The following is an 18,526-nucleotide window of genomic DNA, read 5'->3' as shown; positions in this document are numbered from 1 at the left end:
TGAACAGACAAGTACCGTCATCCAGCACTATCCAGGAAGCAGTTCATGACCTGTTTCGCTGAGCATATTCCTTGAGTCATCACACACACACACACACACACACACACACACACAGCTACCATGACACTCAAGATACCTGAGAAGTAAAGACGTCCCCAGACAGGAGCAACAACAGTGAACCCTGACCAGTGGCTGAACAACTAACCAACACATCCAAACAATGAACACAGCACAGAAACCAGTCCCAAAAAGAGCAGAGAATTACAGTGGTGCTTGAAAGTTTGTGTACCCTTTAGAATTTTCTATATTTCTGCAGAAATATGACCAAAAACATCAGATTTTCACACAAGTCCTAAAAGTAGAAAAGGAGAACCCAGTGAAACAAATGAGAGTAAAATATTATACTTGCTCATTTATTTATTGAGGAAAATGATCCGATATCCACCTGACATGGATAGCCAACGTGCCTATATAGCACCACCCAGGGACAAGACAAGCACCGAGAATGTACCCGTAGCCAAAAATGCTATTTACACCCAAACCCTAACCTTATCAGAACCAGTTGTAAATCGCCGAATAGCTAATTCAGGTGTAAATATCTGCCGTATGACTCTTCTCACCCAGGTGTAAACAGACACTCGGAATCATTAAATGGAAATAAAGATGCTATTTTGTGAGCACAAGAGCTGAATGAATCTGATATGGAAATGAAGCAATGAGGCAAATGTAATATTGAGAAGATCTCTGGCTAAAATTCAACTTTCTCCATGAAGGTAAGCGATTAACTATTAGCAACCCTTTAGTAATATTATAGGATTACTAGAGCGGTGGCTACAATTATCGACAGTCCATAATTATCGACACCTTTTCAGATTTACCAATAAAAGAAATTTACAAAGGTGAGTTTCAGTTACAACTGTTATTATCGGTGAATTAATCAACTGGAAGACCCCTCTCACCCTTTGATCTTGTCGTCTGATGACAGCTCGTTTCCTGAGATGGAATTTTTTTCAGCACGATCAGAAATCTGAGTAAAATCCGAACGTTATCGCAGATAAGCATGGTGGAAAGATCATGGGCATGTTTTTACTGATCAAATTCACCGATATTTCATGATTTCCTTGTCAAAACGCACTTTGTTTCTTACTCTTTTTCATTTGACAATCGCCAGTTTGTATCTAAACGCGCGTTTGAGAAGTCACGCGAGGTGTCGATAATAGTGATCACTTTCAGCAGTGTCCACCATTATCGACACCCTGTGGAATTAAGTGACACAATTGTTATGGATCGATCTTTGTGTAACATTGTTGAAGTAGATGAAGTACTTTAAAAAATAAGGACTGTGATTTTTATAATATTTTTTTCTGATTCATAACAGAATGGAATGTTTACAGAGTATTTGGAATCCTATTGCAATAAATAGAATTAGACCAGAATTAAATTCCTAGCATCTAAAAAAATTATGTTTTAAATATTCAGATTTTTCTATTCCATTCAGTTTTTTTTTTTGCAGTTTGTTGTAAATATCTACCACATATTACAATATCAGTAGACGTTTGATATTTTGGGTGGGGGAATGAGATGCAACCTTTGACCTGGATTCTCATGTGGTTACAATATCAATTGTACATTTTATTGGTAAACTACAAAACTAGAAATTAATACAAACAATGAATAATTAACAAAATGTGATCTACAGTACGAAAATATTTAAAATGGGTAGAAAGTGGAGCAAAAAGATTTTCTGACAGGTTAAACATTATCATTTTTTTTTTACACAAACTTTAGAATTACTTCCTCATTTACATAAGCACCAACATCGATATATTTATATAAAATATATTTTGGACGAAATATAATTCTATGTAAAACAAATTTTAAACTAGAAAAGCACTCGGAGAGCGCAGACCTCCGCCAAGAATCCTTTAAAAAATTCCGGGATCCAGACGGTGATCCGGATCACCGCCAAAATTTAATGGATTGGTACTTGTACCCAGTCACACCTCTGAAAAAATTTCAGAGCAATCCATTCATTACTTTTTCCATAATGTTGCTAACAAACAAACAAACCAACGCTACCAAAAACATAACCTCCTTGGCGGAGGTAATAAAAACTATGTTTTGTTAACTTAATACAACATACCATAATCAATCATCTGGATGTCGATAATTGTGGAACGGTGTCGATAATTGTGGACAAAGGTGTCAACAATTGTGGAACAGTGTCACGTGATCTGATCCGCTAATTAATCAGGAATCAACTCGTTTTTTTTCAGTGGAAATTTGAGTAATTATTCACGCAAAAGTCTTTTCTACTTTTGCAAGGGCTAAAAGATCGTTAAGGTGTCTAATTGTAGCCGCCACTCTACACAAAAATAGCAAATAGTATAGCGCTGCATAGCAATCAGTAATACAACAAAATTTTCAATTAAGACTGCACTGTAGGAACACTATAAATGGGAAAAATATCATAGAAGTATCGTATATTACGATAGAAATTATATAATATTACTGTAGTTCTTTTTCGTATGGAAATTTAGGGCTAGTTTTGTTGATCAGTGATCCCAGTTAGCATCACATAATGCTAACTGATACTAGATTTCATTCAGTCTGCATTATTTATTAGCCATGGAACCTCTCTCTATGGCCCGAACCCTGGGACATAGACTCTCGTATAAATGTGCCACAATCTACTGACAGGAACAAATGTGGTACTGAAAGGGAAAGAAAAGATGCGAACCACTTTGTCCTCCTGTAGAGTTTCCACAAGGGAGAGAAGAGGAGAGAAAACAAAGGGGAAGGATTATGAGTAACATTTAGACATATACATGCGTGTTTCAATGTGTTCACTCCTATCATTTATAGCAAACTACTGAAATATCTACAATAATAAGATTGTAGTTGGACATTGGTTAAGTTGGTCCTATTCACATACAGAATGTATAAGATAAAGATGTTGCCCCCTTGTGGTCATTAAACGAATTGCACACACTTTCCTTGCACTGTTTGGATTTAATTTGAGAAGTCAATTAAAGTCTGTGCCAGATTTTGTTTCAAATTTTACTGTTTCTTATTCAGTCATGTACACATGAAGCCATTTACAAAAAAAGGAAAGTTAAAATTGTCCATATTTGCTTGAATCAGAACATTTTAGAGAGCGACAGAAGAATATTTAACAAAACACTGAATACGTATACACAGCCAAGTGGAGACTATAAATGTACTTAAATTTCACAAATTTACTTGAATGTTTTTTTCTATTTGAAAGCAGCTGGATAAAAATCCCACTAATGGCTTCGCAGAAATCAACAAATATCAAAATAAGAAAGCAAATTATTTTGACATAATTTAAGGCTGCCACTGTGATATGAAAAATCCAGACCCTAAAAGGAATTCTACCTTACCTTGGGGACATCTTCGACTGTTTTATCCACATTCACTGGATATGAGCAATCGTGAGCTCTGATTGGCTACTCTACTGCTAGGATATCAGCTCATATACCATGAGTAGAGACAAACAAAATGGAGGAGCATGTTGCTGAATCAACTGAGGATGAAATAAAACCTCTACTTGAAAACAACCTCCCCTAAAATACAAAAAAAAAAAAGCCACAAAATATGGAATAAAAGTATTTCATGGTAAGAACATATCGGGGTTTTTTTATTTTTCAAGAATTATCGTATTTTTCACAAATTGCTTCTGTCATTTCGTCGGTTTGTTTACGTTCTAAGCAGAAACTATTTTGTCGGACGTTTTGTATAAAGTTTTATTTATCGAATTTGCAATAAATAAAAATGCTCTGTTTCTCAAAATCCAGTGAATGTAGATAGAATAAAACAGTTATTCCACTCAAGCAGGTGGAATGCTTCTATTGCACTCACTAGGTGCTATGCGCCTCATCGGCTATCAGCTCATGTACGACTCGATTTCATGGAATAACTGTTAAATATTTACATAGCCTTTTTTGCCAAGCATTATTGTTGTATGATAATCATTTGCTACAATGTGCTAGAACAAATTAATACCGGATACCAACAAGTATGTGTAAATTTACAGGACAATTTCACAAAAATAAGTTAGGTCTACAGGTTTCCATCCAATGTACACGAGGTACAGTATGATATCCTGTCAAACTGTAACTGCAATTAACTGTGCTCGTACCTTGTTGGAGCGGAGAGACACTCGTCCCCCACAGCGGGCGCAGAACTTGGTTTGGCAATACGAACACAGGTGACCGCAGCCATCAGCAAACTTGGTCTTGTGGCAAATTCCGCAGATGGGAGCCTCGCTTTTCTGTTCTGGAGCGGCCTGAGCTTCCTCCGCCATCTTCTTCACCTGGTCCTTATACGACTCAAACTGCTGGTGCAGCTTCCTACAAGGACAAAGCAAGGCAGCATGAAATGTTTCATCTTGATACATATCAAGCTCAAAATCAGTTGTGAAAACACAGTGCAGACTTTAACTCGTTTTATATTATCCCATAATCTATTTTTAGCTGTTTCAGAATTTCAGAACCGTATCAGAAAATCAGACTTTTTTTAAAGGAGAACTGAAGGCAAAAATTTTATTCGCAAAATTCTATTTATCTAATTTTATTAAATAAAGGAATGCATTTTTGATAGCTATTTTGTCACTGCTGTAGCAAGTTATGAGTGTTTGAAATATGCTATGTAACATATCAGTCCATACAGTGGGGCAAAAAAGTATTTAGTCAGTCACCAATTGTGCAAGTTCTCCCACTTAAAGATGAGAGAGGCCTGTAATTTTCATCATAGGTACACTTCAACTATGAGAGACAAAACGAGAAAAAAATAATCCAGAAAATCACATTGTCTGATTTTTAAAGAATTTATTTGCAAATTATGGTGGAAAATAAGTATTTGGTCAATAACAAAAGTTCATCTCAATACTTTGTTATATACCCTTTGTTGGCAATGACAGAGGTCAAACGTTTTCTGTAAGTCTTCACAAGGTTTTCACACAGTGTTGCTGGTATTTTGGCCCATTCCTCCATGCAGATCTCCTCTAGAGCAGTGATGTTTTGGGGCTGTCGCTGGGCAACACGGACTTTCAACTCCCTCCAAAGATTTTCTATGGGGTTGAGATCTGGAGACTGGTTAGGCCACTCCAGGACCTTGAAATGCTTCTTACGAAGCCACTCCTTCGTTGCCCGGGCGGTGTGTTTGGGATCATTGTCATGCTGAAAGACCCAGCCATGTTTCATCTTCAATGCCCTTGCTGATGGAAGGAGATTTTCACTCAATCTCACGATACATGGCCCCATTCATTCTTTCCTTTACACGGATCAGTTGTCCTGGTCCCTTTGCAGAAAAACAGCCCCAAAGCATGATGTTTCCACCCCCATGCTTCACAGTAGGTATGGTGTTCTTTGGATGCAACTCAGCATTCTTTCTCCTCCAAACACGACAAGTTGAGTTTTTACCAAAAAGTTCTATTTTGGTTTCATCTGACCACATGACATTCTCCCAATCCTCTTCTGGATCATCCAAATGCTCTCTGGCAAACTTCAGACGGGCCTTGACATGTACTGGCTTAAGCAGGGGGACACGTCTGACACTGCAGGATTTGAGTCCCTGGCGGCGTAGTGTGTTACTGATGGTAGCCTTTGTTACTTTGGTCCCAGCTCTCTGCAGGTCATTCACTAGGTCCCCCCATGTGGTTCTGGGATTTTTACTCACCGTTCTTGTGATCATTTTGACCCCACGGGGTGAGATCTTGCGTGGAGCCCCAGATCAAGGGAGATTATCAGTGGTCTTGTATGTCTTCATTTTCTAATAATTGCTCCCACAGTTGATTTCTTCACACCAAGCTGCTTACCTATTGCAGATTCAGTCTTCCCAGCCTGGTGCAGGTCTACAATTTTGTTTCTGGTGTCCTTTGACAGCTCTTTGGTCTTGGCCATAGTGGAGTTTGGAGTGTGGCTGTTTGAGGTTGTGGACAGGTGTCTTTTATACTGATAACGAGTTCAAACAGGTGCCATTAATACAGGTAACGAGTGGAGGACAGAGGAGCCTCTTAAAGAAGAAGTTACAGGTCTGTGAGAGCCAGAACTCTTGCTTGTTTGTAGGTGACCAAATACTTATTTTACTGAGGAATTTACCAATTAATTCATTAAAAATCCTACAATGTGATTTCCTGGATTCTTTCCCCCCATTCTGTCTTTCATAGTTGAAGTGTACCCATGATGAAAATTACAGGCCTCTCTCATCTTTTTAAGTGGGAGAACTTGCACAATTGGTGGCTGACTAAATACTTTTTTGCCCCACTGTATGTCAAAGCAATGGCCGTAAACGAGATTCGTTGAGACCTGTGCGAGACATCGTAGGACGGAAGTAAAACATAGAGCAGAAATCAGTGACTGACATCTGCCAACGTTGTCAAAAGACGCGTGCGCCCTCTTTCGAATGCTGACGTAATCAAGCCGGAAGTTTTGTTTGTTTTGATAGCAATCAGGAAAGTTTGAAAAAAGTAGGCAGTAATCGTCATTTGAACTCATTTTTGTGCAATATTTCGTTTAGAAAACAGTTTTCAAAATGGCGGCACTGACACCTGGCTGACAATTCACGTTTCGAAGTCTCGCACAAGTCTCGTGAAGATCGCGCGGATAAGCGACGCCTGCCGTGGACCAAATGAACTAAATTCAACATGGCTAAAAACCGAATAGGCCGATAAGTATAATATTTAATTGCAATCAGTTACCAATATGAGTCACGATATAAGGTTACTAAAACCAAAAACGTAATTGAATAACACGTTAATTAAGAAATAAAGCAAGTTTAAAAATGACTCCAGTTCTCCTTTAATGATATAAAATCATCACAGATGCAATCAGCTGGCATTATCACCTGTCTCAGAGGAAGCACATGAGAGTAGGGTGGGCCTTATATGGAGGTAAATTTTCATATTATTAATTCTGAAACTCTCACCCTTGACCCTTCAGATTTGTTTGGTTATGAAAGAAAACAAATTTGCCTAAATTTGGAACATTTTGAATAATTATTCGAGGTTGCTCAAACCTTCTGAAATATTGGACAACAGCATGTTAAATTATCAATACATCGCCCTGTTTGCAATGCAGGTGTAAATAATAAATGTTTGTCATGAGTAATAATGTTTATTTATTATACTTGAAGAAAAATTATGGTACACAACAAAACATTTTGAATAAACTACAAGTCTACAAGTACAGTTTTCTGGAGTGGCAAGGCAACATAACAAAAAAAGAAAAAAAAAGTCCAGCCCTGTGTCCGAAATCACTCCCTATTCACTATATAGGGCACTATATAGTGGGGCCGCCATTTTGTAGTGCTGTCCAAAACCTAAGTGAGGATTATTTACACCCAATATAGTGCACTCAAAGTATCCCACAATGCATCACAAAAAGTGGTGTACAACGATGGTCACTAACCAAAGCAATATATCCCATCATGCATTGCGGTCGTGCTGAAAGAAATCCTATTAAAAGTCTCAAATGTGATTTAATAAAAGGCAAAGAAGAAAGTAGTCAGCCTCAATTTAAAAAAATGGCTCAGGTGGATAAGGCGCCATACCATAAATCTGGGGACCTGGGTTCGATTCCAGCCTGAGGTCATTTCCTGATCCCTCCCTGTCTCTCTCTCCCACTCATTTCCTGTCTCTACACTGTCCTATCCAATAAAAAAAAGGTGAAAAAAGTCTAAAAAAAAAGAATTTGCTCGTATAATTCAGAATTCATTGTTCCATCAATGATGGCAAGCCATCCTGGTCCACATGCAGCAAAACAGGCCCAAACCATGACACTACCACCACCATGTTTCACAGATGGGATAAGGTTCTTATGCTGGAATGCAGTATTTTCCTTTCTACAAACATAACGCTTCTCATTTAAACCAAAAAGTTCTATTTTGGTCTCATCCATCCACAAAACATTTTTCCAATAGCCTTCTGGCTAGTCCACATGATCTTTAGCAAACTGCAGACAAGCAGCAATGTTCTTTTTGGAGAGCAGTGGCTTTCTCCTTGCAACCCTGCCATGCACACCATTGTTCAGTGTTCTCCTGATGGTGGACTCATGAACATTAACATTAGCCAATATGAGAGAGGCCTTCAGTTGCTTAGAAGTTACTTTGGGGTCCTTTGTGACCTCACCGACTATTACACGCCTTGCTCTTGGAGTGATCTTTGTTGGTTGACCACTCCTGGGGAGGGTAACAATGGTCTTGAATTTCCTCCATTTGTAGACAATCTGTCTGACTGTGGATTGCTGGAGTGTAAACTCTTTAGAGATGGTTTTGTAACCTTTTCCAGCCCGATGAGCATCAACGCTTTTTCTGAGGTCCTCAGAAATCTCCTTTGTTCGTGCCATGATCCACTTCCACAAACATGTGTTGTGAAGATCAGACTTTGATAGATCCCTGTTCTTTAAATAAAACAGGGTGCCCACTCACACCTGATTGTCATCCCATTAATTGAAAACACCTGACTCTAATTTCACCTTCAAATTAACTGCTAATCCTAGAGGTTCACAGACTTTTGCCACTCACAGATATGTAATATTGGATCATTTTCCTCAGTAAATAAATGACCAAGTGTAATATTTTTGTCTGGATCACCCTCCAAGAAGCTTGTTCAATGGTAGCTGATGCACTTGTTCAGATGGTCTTCTTTAAGATCTTGTGATGGTGAAAGAACACACTTATAACTTGCTTCTCTGAAGGCAGTTTGCTTCTAGTTATTTTACTTTCCACACCGCAAAGTAACCACACAGAAGATTTACTTCTAGTTGCAATCGCCAAGTCAGCCATTGTGTAGTCATAGGTTAATCAGTGGCATCTAATAGTACTGTCTGTGCAACTGAGATCAGATCTTTTCTAATTCTTTAGTACTGATCTATTTCACTGACAGACAGACAGTGGTTGTCATGGAGATGTTTCATGGTTTTTGTTTTGTTTTTTTCCGGTCAAAACAGTGTCAATAATGCCATTAAAAGAATACATTGCAAATGACTGACTGATAGTCAGTCATTTTAAATTTCAAGGTCATTGAGCAACCTCTCAATGTTTATATATTCCCTTTAATTTTTACACAAAATTTTATTTAATTTATTGGAACATATTGATGGGGTGAGAGTGGATAATTAAATATATCACAAAATAAGTACCACCCTAACGTGAGAGCCTTCACCCTCCCTGGTTGGTCATACTAAGTGATACTTAACAGTGTCACTGTGTCAAATTAAACACGCTCATTTACGAGTAGGAGGTGCCTGCTTTCATGCCAAGCATTGACCGAACTTAATTCTACTTTCTCAGGTTCCTCATCATTGCAGGCACGCTTCTATTTCAAGGACAGCAGTAAGTTAACACCAAGTGCGTTCACCATTTAAAAGCACAACAAGTGATGTGCAAAAGCTGCATTTGCATGACAGTGAAACATAACAATGCCCTCTACGGTACATTACAAAGGGCCTGTCATGTTCGAGCTATGATGTGAAAATGTGCCAAACAATATAACCACAATGAAAAGCAATACTTAAATGCGTCTTGAAACAATGCGTTATAATAAAGCTGACATAATGCATAAGAACTGGGTCAGGGTCCTAATGGCTGCCATCGTTTAGAGTATCTTTCTTCTTCATGATCCAAAAGGGCACATTGTACACTTTAATGGATAAATAACATAAAAAAAAGTTTATAGATTCATTCATTCTTTTTGGTAACTGCTCTCCTGAGTCTATTGTCGGAACACGAGGCTGCATTACACCCTGTATGGGACGCCAGTGCATCACAAGGAAACATCGGTCACACACATCAGTCCAAAAAATATATATATAATATGGTAATAACGTTTCTAGTTCGATGTTATGTTTACATTTCAAGTCAAAATGGCACCGAATTAATTTGCTGTTTAATTGTGCCACCGAAAAGGGGTTTCATTTATTAAAGTATTTTAGCAAAGCCTATCAGTCTGCACTAGAAAGCCAGCATTTGTCATACATGTGTACAGACAGCTGTATGCAATGGACATTGAGAAATCCAACACATGAAAAAAATTGCTCTGCTTGTGCACAACCACACATTACAAAAAGAAACATCCCAAAATTACCATATGGGGAAACAACTGGCAACGCGCGAAAACATTAAATATTATGATACACACAGGACACTTTTTTGATGGAATAAAAACATGTTCTATTCCCTTCTAGCAGGTTTCATTCATTTGGTTTGATAGCATGCAATATTGTTAGCATATTGCTTATCCTATGTGTATTACATCACTCTACCCAATGGAGAATGAGTGTTGAATATGGTTTATGATATTGCATGGTTGTCAAGACAACATGACATCACACACCGGAAATGTAAAACTTCCACACTAGTGAGCGATTGTAACAATTTGGACAGTTGAAAGTCACACTTGGAAGACGCTCTGGACACTTACAGTAATGCTTTTATGTCTGAGGACTACAGTTGACTTGCTAACTTTAGGACTGCAGTTGTCATGAACAGTTTTGCACTCGAGTTTCCATCAATGAAGAGTTTATAACATCAACGAAACAGACTTCATGTTAAAACTGTTAAAAATTGTATAATCACGTTGTCTGTTATCACCCAAATGAAGATGGGTTCCCTTTTGAGTCTGGTTCCTCTTGAGGTTTCTTCCTCATGCTGTCTGAGGGAGTTTTTCCTTGCCACCGTCGCCACAGGTTTGCTCGTTGGGGATAGATTAGGGATAAAATTAGCTCATGTTTAAAGTCATTAAAATTCTGTAAAGCTGCTTTGCGACAATTTCTGTTGTTAAAAGCGCTATACAAATAAACTTGGCATGACAATTTGGAAACAAACATGGCCACCAGGTTTGCATCATTAAATACGGAAGATTTTGAGAGAATTTTGAAAGAGGAAGATGTGTTGAACACCTGAAAGGAATGTGTATGAATAATAATAATAATAATAATAATAATATTGGCTGGCATTGAGTGGTATATCAGATATATTCCATTCAGCTACTCGTCTTTGACTCCTTCATTATCATGCTAGCTGAATGGAATATATCTGATTTGCCACTCGCCAACCAATATTATTTAATTATTCCCCTAGTACTATCCCCCATATTTGGAAATGTAATGTATTACATTGCGAGTGATATGAATGCATCTAATACACTGCCTGGCCAAAATAAAAATAAAAAGTCGCACACTAATAATTTCATCGGACAACCTTCAGCTTTGATTATGGTGCCTATTTGCCATGGTACTGTTTTGACAACCTTACAACATTTTTTCCATCCAGAGTTGCGTTAATTTTTTGATGAGATCTTGTCTTGATGATGGGAGATTCGAACCACTCCGTAAAGTCTTCTCCAGCACATCCCAAAGACTCTCAATAGGGTTAAATAGGGTTGGGACTCTGTGGTGGCCAATTCATGTTTGAAAATGATTCCTCATACTTCCTGAACCACTCTTTCACTATTCAAGCCCTGGTTTTATGCCCATATCATAAGAAAAGAAAAAAAAATCTATTGATGTGAACCTGGTCATTCAGAATATTCATATCATCGTCTGACTTCATTTTATTGCCACATAACGTTGCTGAGCCTCAACCTGACCCACTGAAGCAACCCCAGATCATAACACTGCTTCCAGAGGCTTATACAGTGGCCATTAGATTGTACATGATGGGTACATCACTTCATGATCTTCCCTTCTTACCCTGGCACACCCATCACTCTGGAATAGGGTAAATCTGGACTCATCAGAGCACATGACCTTTTTCCATTCCTCTGGAGTCCAATCTTTATGCTCCCTAGCAAATTGAAGCCTTTTCTTCTGATTAACCTCACTAACAAGTGGATTTCTTATGGTCACACAGCTCTTTAGTCCCAATCCTGTGAGTTCTCGTTGCATTGAGAGTGTGGAAATGCTCTTACTTTCACTATTAAACATACACAGCAAATTCCTCAGTGTTGAATTAACACTTTCAGAGTTAATTTGGGTCCAATTGGACCTATATAAACACTCTGGGTGTTAATTCAATACTGGGGTTTTTGGTGTGTAGCTGCGAGTTCTACTGTTGATTTTTTTATGATGCAACTTCACCAAGCATTTCAGTGATCTCTGATCATGGTCAGTCAAATTTTTCCAACCACATTTCTTCCATAAAGTTGATGGTTCACCACTATCCTTCCAGTTTTAATAATGCACTGGAAACCAATTCCGGTAATTTCAGCAGTTGTTTTCTTTGCTTGAAAAAAAACAAGAAAGTTGTTTTTCTTTGCAGGCCAATAATTTGACTCTCCAGAAACATGGTAACCTCTTTTCTATGACCATAGGATACGTCATCTGACATGGTTGTTCAAGGAAAGAGAAGCTACTCACTGCATCATCTCATCTCATCTCATTATCTCTAGCCGCTTTATCCTTCTACAGGGTCGCAGGCAAGCTGGAGCCTATCCCAGCTGACTACGGGCGAAAGGCGGGGTACACCCTGGACAAGTCGCCAGGTCATCACAGGGCTGACACATAGACACAGACAACCATTCACACTCACATTCACACCTACGGTCAATTTAGAGTCACCAGTTAACCTAACCTGCATGTCTTTGGACTGTGGGGGAAACCGGAGCACCCGGAGGAAACCCACGCGGACACGGGGAGAACATGCAAACTCCACACAGAAAGGCCCTCGCCGGCCCCGGGGCTCGAACCCAGGACCTTCTTGCTGTGAGGCGACAGCGCTAACCACTACACCACCGTGCCGCCCCTCACTGCATCAGTTAGGGTTAAAAGAAATGCTGCCAGCTGAAACACATTAATCAGTGCAGTAATTATCCAATCAAAGGCTCTTAAGTATTTGCTTACTGAAATCCAAAAGGTGACTTTTTTTTTGGCTGGGTTGAGAAATGTGTGTCATTTATCAACTAATAGATGTTTGGGAAATACCAGACCTGTCTCCAATTTTGAAACCCTAGTATAAAATGGACTTATTGGCCTCTCCAAAAGGAGGCTACTTTGGTGGCAGACATCTACTAAAACTTCACTGAGCAAACGAAATAAACTGATGAGTCATTCATCACTCTCGGCAAAGAGGTTCCTGCGCTCCTTAAAAATCACATTCCCTGCACAAAGCTGTGTGTGTGTGTGTGTGTGTGTGTGTGTGTGTGTGTGTGCGCACGCGCCAAATCCTCAAGCAAAGCATCATCCCAGTCCATCTTTAGATGGTTTATGCATTTTATAGGATTTTACTTCACATTTCATCTATGTCACAAGTCTACATCTTGTTATGAACACCATCGTGAGCAATTACTGTCAGTTATGCCTTTACGCACAATTACACTTTTCTACCACTAGGGGCTTCTGCATTCACATGGTCAGGAGTAGCTCCACATATACTGTACACACATCCTCAGGCACAAGACACAAGAATAACTCAATTTATTCTATCCACATTCACTGGATATGAACAATTGCATGCTCTGATTGGCTACTCTACTACAAGGATATCAGCTTATATACTGTGAGTAGAGAAAAACAAAATGGCAGCTTTATCAAGTATTTAAAAGAAACAGAAATAGCTAAAAGAATAGTTTCCCCCCCCCAGTCTCTCCTGTTTCACACTCCAGCCCAGTCAGTGGTGGTAATGCACCTTTTAAGTTGTTTACCAACCACCAACAAAACCCTAAAGAAGAAGAAGAAGAAAACCAAATGGCGGAGCGTGTTGCTGAACCAACAAGGATGAAATAAAATAAAACTTTTTTGAAATAAAAACTCTACTCAAAAACAACCCCCCCCCAAAAAAAGCAACAAAATATGGAATAAAAGTATTTGATGGTAAGTATTTGATGGTTGTTTCCATTCTATGCGGAAACGATTTTGTCGGATGTTTTTAAAGTTTTTATTTCTCAAAATTGCAAAAAATAAAAATCCAGTGAATGTGGGTAGGATAAAACAGTTATTCCACTTAATCTCGTCGTACATGGCTTATAACTAACTTAGCGCTACGCGCCTCATCAGCTATCAGCTCGTGTCTGACTCGATTTCATAGAATAACTGTTAAATATCACATTCTATCAGTAGACAGGTGCATAGTTGTTTCTTCTCATCAAATATATTTGATAATTAAGAGAACTGTGTGAATGAAAAAAATGCAATATTTACAAATCAGATGTGAGTTGCGTTCGAGGCTTGAGTCGTGGTTTTAGATTTAATGTCGAGTTTTTGCATTATTAATAAACAAGTAATGAGTTGTCAAACAACCTCCAGAGCTAATCATCTTTGCAGTAAAGGTTTGTGCTGCCAGTTTTGTTCAGTTTTTCACTACTGCAATGATCAATTGTCGTGCAAAGAATGTATCATAATAACGACTATGACGCTAATGTTTCACAGCAAAACTTCCAGGCAGAAAGACAGGACCTGAGCATTTGGATTTTGAGTAATAAGTCATAAACTGCAGCCTTATTTGATTAACCTTATTTTATATAAAAACAAGTGTTCTACTTATGCAGTAGGCAGCTCCATTGATTCACTCCACTAACCACTCATCCCAATATTGGTGTGCACTCATCATGACCTGGTAGGTGTCAAAGCTCTTCGGTCAGAGTTTGAGGATCAGACACACACATGGCATCCATGCATTTTGTATGGCAGCCCTCAATCAACCACAACCACAGTGGAAACCAAAGCCTTCACCACACTCCATAACATGGCGATAAGCACAGTTTTGGCCCCGTGTATGGCCTTCAATGTTCATTAGAGGGCTGAATTATTGAGCAATGCTATCCCTTTACATATGAATACACTTGGGTGTTAACCAGGAGAGAGCACATCTCTACTCTCACCTGTTACATTTCGATCTAGGAATGCTATGATTCAAATTCTTATGACCAACTTCAAGTATGAGCACAGGTTTTTTGATACATGTTGATACCAATATATTAATAACTAGCTTGGTTTTAAGCAATCAGGGAATCAGAGAAAATTTGACTTTGCATGGTGGTCATGAAAAGAATGTACATGCTAGCTATTAGTGACCATGGATCGAGAAGAGTTGCTGTGAAAAGAGTGGGTTTTGTTTCACTTCAGAAAAATGTTTCAATAAAGTTAAACGTACTTGTGCATCTCAGAATATTGGACTATCGTGAAAAAGTTTTTTTCGTAATTTAATTCAAAAATATAAACTTTCATATCTTCTATATTCATTACATGTAAAGTGAAATATCTCAAGCCTTTTTTGTTTTAATTTTGATGATTATGGGGGTGGCGCAGTGGTGTAGTGGTTAGCACTGTCACCTCACAGCAAGAAGGTTCTGGGGTCGAGCCCAGTGGCCGACGGGGTCCTTTCTGTGTGGAGTTTGCATGTTCTCCCCGTGTCTGTGTGGGTTTCCTCCAGGTGCTCCAGTTTCCCCCACAGTCCAAAGACATGCAGGTTAGGCTAATTGGTGGCTCTAAATTGATCGCAGGTGTGAATGTGGTGTACCCCGCCTCTCACCCATAGTCAGCTGGGATAGGTTCCAGCTTGCCCGTGACCCTGCACAGTAGGGGTCGACCGATAATCGGCCTGGCCGATATATCGGGCTGATATTCTGCATTTTTAGGGTTATCGGTATCGGCCATAATTTCCACCAATATGCCGATAACATGCCTTTTTGCAGCCATTTCGTTCCTAACGCGACTGTCACTGCACGTCCTTTCCTGCACTCGCCTCTCTGAGTTCAAGAACACGGTCCCGCCCACCACAACATCTGATTTGTTTGGCACAAGAGATATAGCCAATCTACACGCGCAGCTAAACACTCTGAACTGTTTCAAGGCGCCCGTATCAAGGTAAGGACACGCTGCTTTTCCCGCAATAAGTCACAAACACACAAGTTGCAAAAGCACAACATCATTATATGTTTACATTCTTCATCTACTACTCGTTAAAATTGTCCATTTGCATCTGTGTAGCCAGGCAAACTGAGCTTACGGAAGGAAGCACTTGAATTAGCCTACAACCAACTAGTCTCGCTGAAACAGCATAACGTAGGCTGCAGTCATTTTTAAATCCCCGTCTGGAAACGTTGTGAATGTGTCAGTAGTTCTACTCGAACAGTAGAATGACAGCCATACAGAGAGGTGGTCAAGGGAAGACGAAATAAAACGTAGTGTTTGTGTTCTGTAGGCTAGCGCAAGCCTAGCCTACAGAAGGCTATTTGTTATGGTGATGAGTAAACTTCATGACGTGACTCGTGCTCAAAAAGCGCATTGCACTTGTATATGTTAGGTAACTTTATAAAGCGCTATTTGAACATTTAAACAAGCCAGGTGTGACTAGTATTTATAATTCTTGCGCAAGTAATTCTCCTCACTAGCGCTTCTGATTCGGAAAGCGATATACTCTTAAAGGAGCAGCCGCTCCTAATAGGGAGTGATAGCCTACTTTACTGTATGTTTGATTTTACTTTTTAAAAAATGCTGCAGGCAGCTCCCTACACTTGATTTGTTATTTAAAAACTACTTGAAGTTGGTAAGTCTTACTTAGTTCTTAGTGTAAAAGAATCCAGAGTGTATTTTCATTTATTTTCCACTGAAAATGGTGAGCTGTAATATAGTAGGGAGTGATTTATTTTTTTATTGGTGAATATTTATTTTATTTCTCATTTTATTCTAACTAATGTTTGACTTTATTGTACAAATGCTGCTGGCATCTCCCCGCACAAAATTTCATGTTCAATTTTACAATTAAACATACATTTCATGGATATGAAGGTCTGTGTCAGTGTGTGCTATGTTTAATTTCATGTGAATTATAATGTTTACATTTATCGGTTGCACATATCGGTTATCGGCATCCCAATTCCATAATAATCGGTATCGGTATCGGCCCTGAAAAAAACATATCGGTCGATCCCTACTGCACAGGATAAGCAGTTAACACCTTCCACGACGAGGGTAAGCCACAGAAGGTCATTGTTGAAAAGGCTGGCTGGAAAAGGTGCACAAGCAACAGGGATGACTGCAGTTTTGAGAGGATCGTCAAGAAAAGTTGATTCAATAATTTGCGAGCGCGTCACAAGGAGTGGCCTGAGGCTGGTGTTCATGCATCAAGAGCCACTACACACAGACATCTTCAGGCAAGGGGTTACAACTGACACATTCCTAATATCAAGCCAGTCTTGAACCAGAGACAATGCTAGATGTCTTACTTGGGCTAAGGAAAGAAAGAACTGGACAAAAGTATTTTTCATAGTAGAGTGAAATGACTGATGCTGGCTGATCATTAAAAAACAAAATACTCGGGAACAGCTGTTCTTTTTCACTCAGCTAGCATTATATGTGGACATTTTTGTTGTTAGTAATGAATTCTACATACTCAGTTCGATCAAGTTTCTTGTATTGTACAAAGATACTATCATAGTTCCTCTTGATATTTTCACAGAGATTGCAAGCGGCTTTGCTTTGATCGGTGTAATTTCACACGTCATTAACGCAACACCATAGCCTACAATGAGCACAGTACTAGACTGATACCTAATACCAGTATCAGTTTTGATGCATTCTTAGTTCAATCCTGTGATCAGCTCAGTACTATAGGATTTAACCATAGCTGAAAATCCACCTCACATGATCAGTGATGATCTTGAACACGTGTATTCTTCATGACATTGCAGCGAGTCATGATTTTGGATCTGGATTCATGAAATAGAGCAGATGAAACCCATCAGATGAGTGATGAACTACATGCAATATAATGAACACAAACATATTGAAACAACTGAAGCTTAGCAGTGATTACTAAAGCTTAGACTATGACACTACTGCGTTCTTGATTCTGATTGGTCAGAATGTGTTGCATTCATTTTCTATAGCAGCTCAGACAATAATTCTGGCTGTGCAGCAAAATCACAGGTTTATATTAATGCACCTTTGACTTGTATGTTATTGTTTCTATAGTAACTTACACAGTGACTTTGATGGTGGATAAAAACCAACACTGTTGTCAGATTCAGACATTTGGACACAACTACAGTGTCTTGCAAAAGTATTTATCTCCCTTGGCGTTTGTCCTGTTTTGTTGCATTACAAGCTGGAATTAAAATGGATTTTTGGGGAGTTAGCACTATTTGATTTACACAACATGCCTACCACTTTAAAGGTGCAAATTGTTGTTTTATTGTGACACAAACAATAAGATGAAAAAACAGAAATCTGGAGTGTGCATAGGTATTCACCCCCTTTTGTATGAAACCCCTAAATAAGAGCTGGCCCAACCAATTCACTTCATAAGTCACATAATTAGTTGATTAAGATCCACCTGTGTGCAATCAAAATGTCACATGACCTGTCATATGATGCCTGTATAAATCAACCTGTTCTGGAAGGACCCTGACTCTGCAACACTACTAAGCAAGCAACATGAAAACCAAGGAGCCTCCAAACAGGTCAGAGACAAAGTTGTGGAGAAGTATAGATCAGGGTTGGGTTATAAAAATATATTCCAAACTTTGAATATCCCAAGGAGCACCATTAAATCCATTATAGCAAAATGG

At 38.9% G+C, this 18,526-nt stretch overlaps 1 protein-coding gene across 1 annotated transcript in view; it reads right to left on the bottom strand.

The window, feature by feature from the left end:
• Positions 1–18,526, bottom strand: part of rims2a (regulating synaptic membrane exocytosis 2a) — a 454,274-nt gene that overhangs the window by 382,075 nt on the left and 53,673 nt on the right. The window contains exon 4 of the mRNA XM_060900221.1: positions 4,163–4,373. Within this exon, the coding sequence (XP_060756204.1) occupies positions 4,163–4,373 (211 nt within the window). The remainder of the gene's footprint in view (positions 1–4,162; positions 4,374–18,526) is intronic.

This window comes from Neoarius graeffei, chromosome 19 (genome assembly GCF_027579695.1).
Source record: "Neoarius graeffei isolate fNeoGra1 chromosome 19, fNeoGra1.pri, whole genome shotgun sequence".
Taxonomy (NCBI): Eukaryota; Metazoa; Chordata; class Actinopteri; order Siluriformes; family Ariidae; genus Neoarius; species Neoarius graeffei.
Note: the sequence above shows the minus strand (reverse complement) of the source record. Positions and strands in the feature narration are given on the sequence as shown.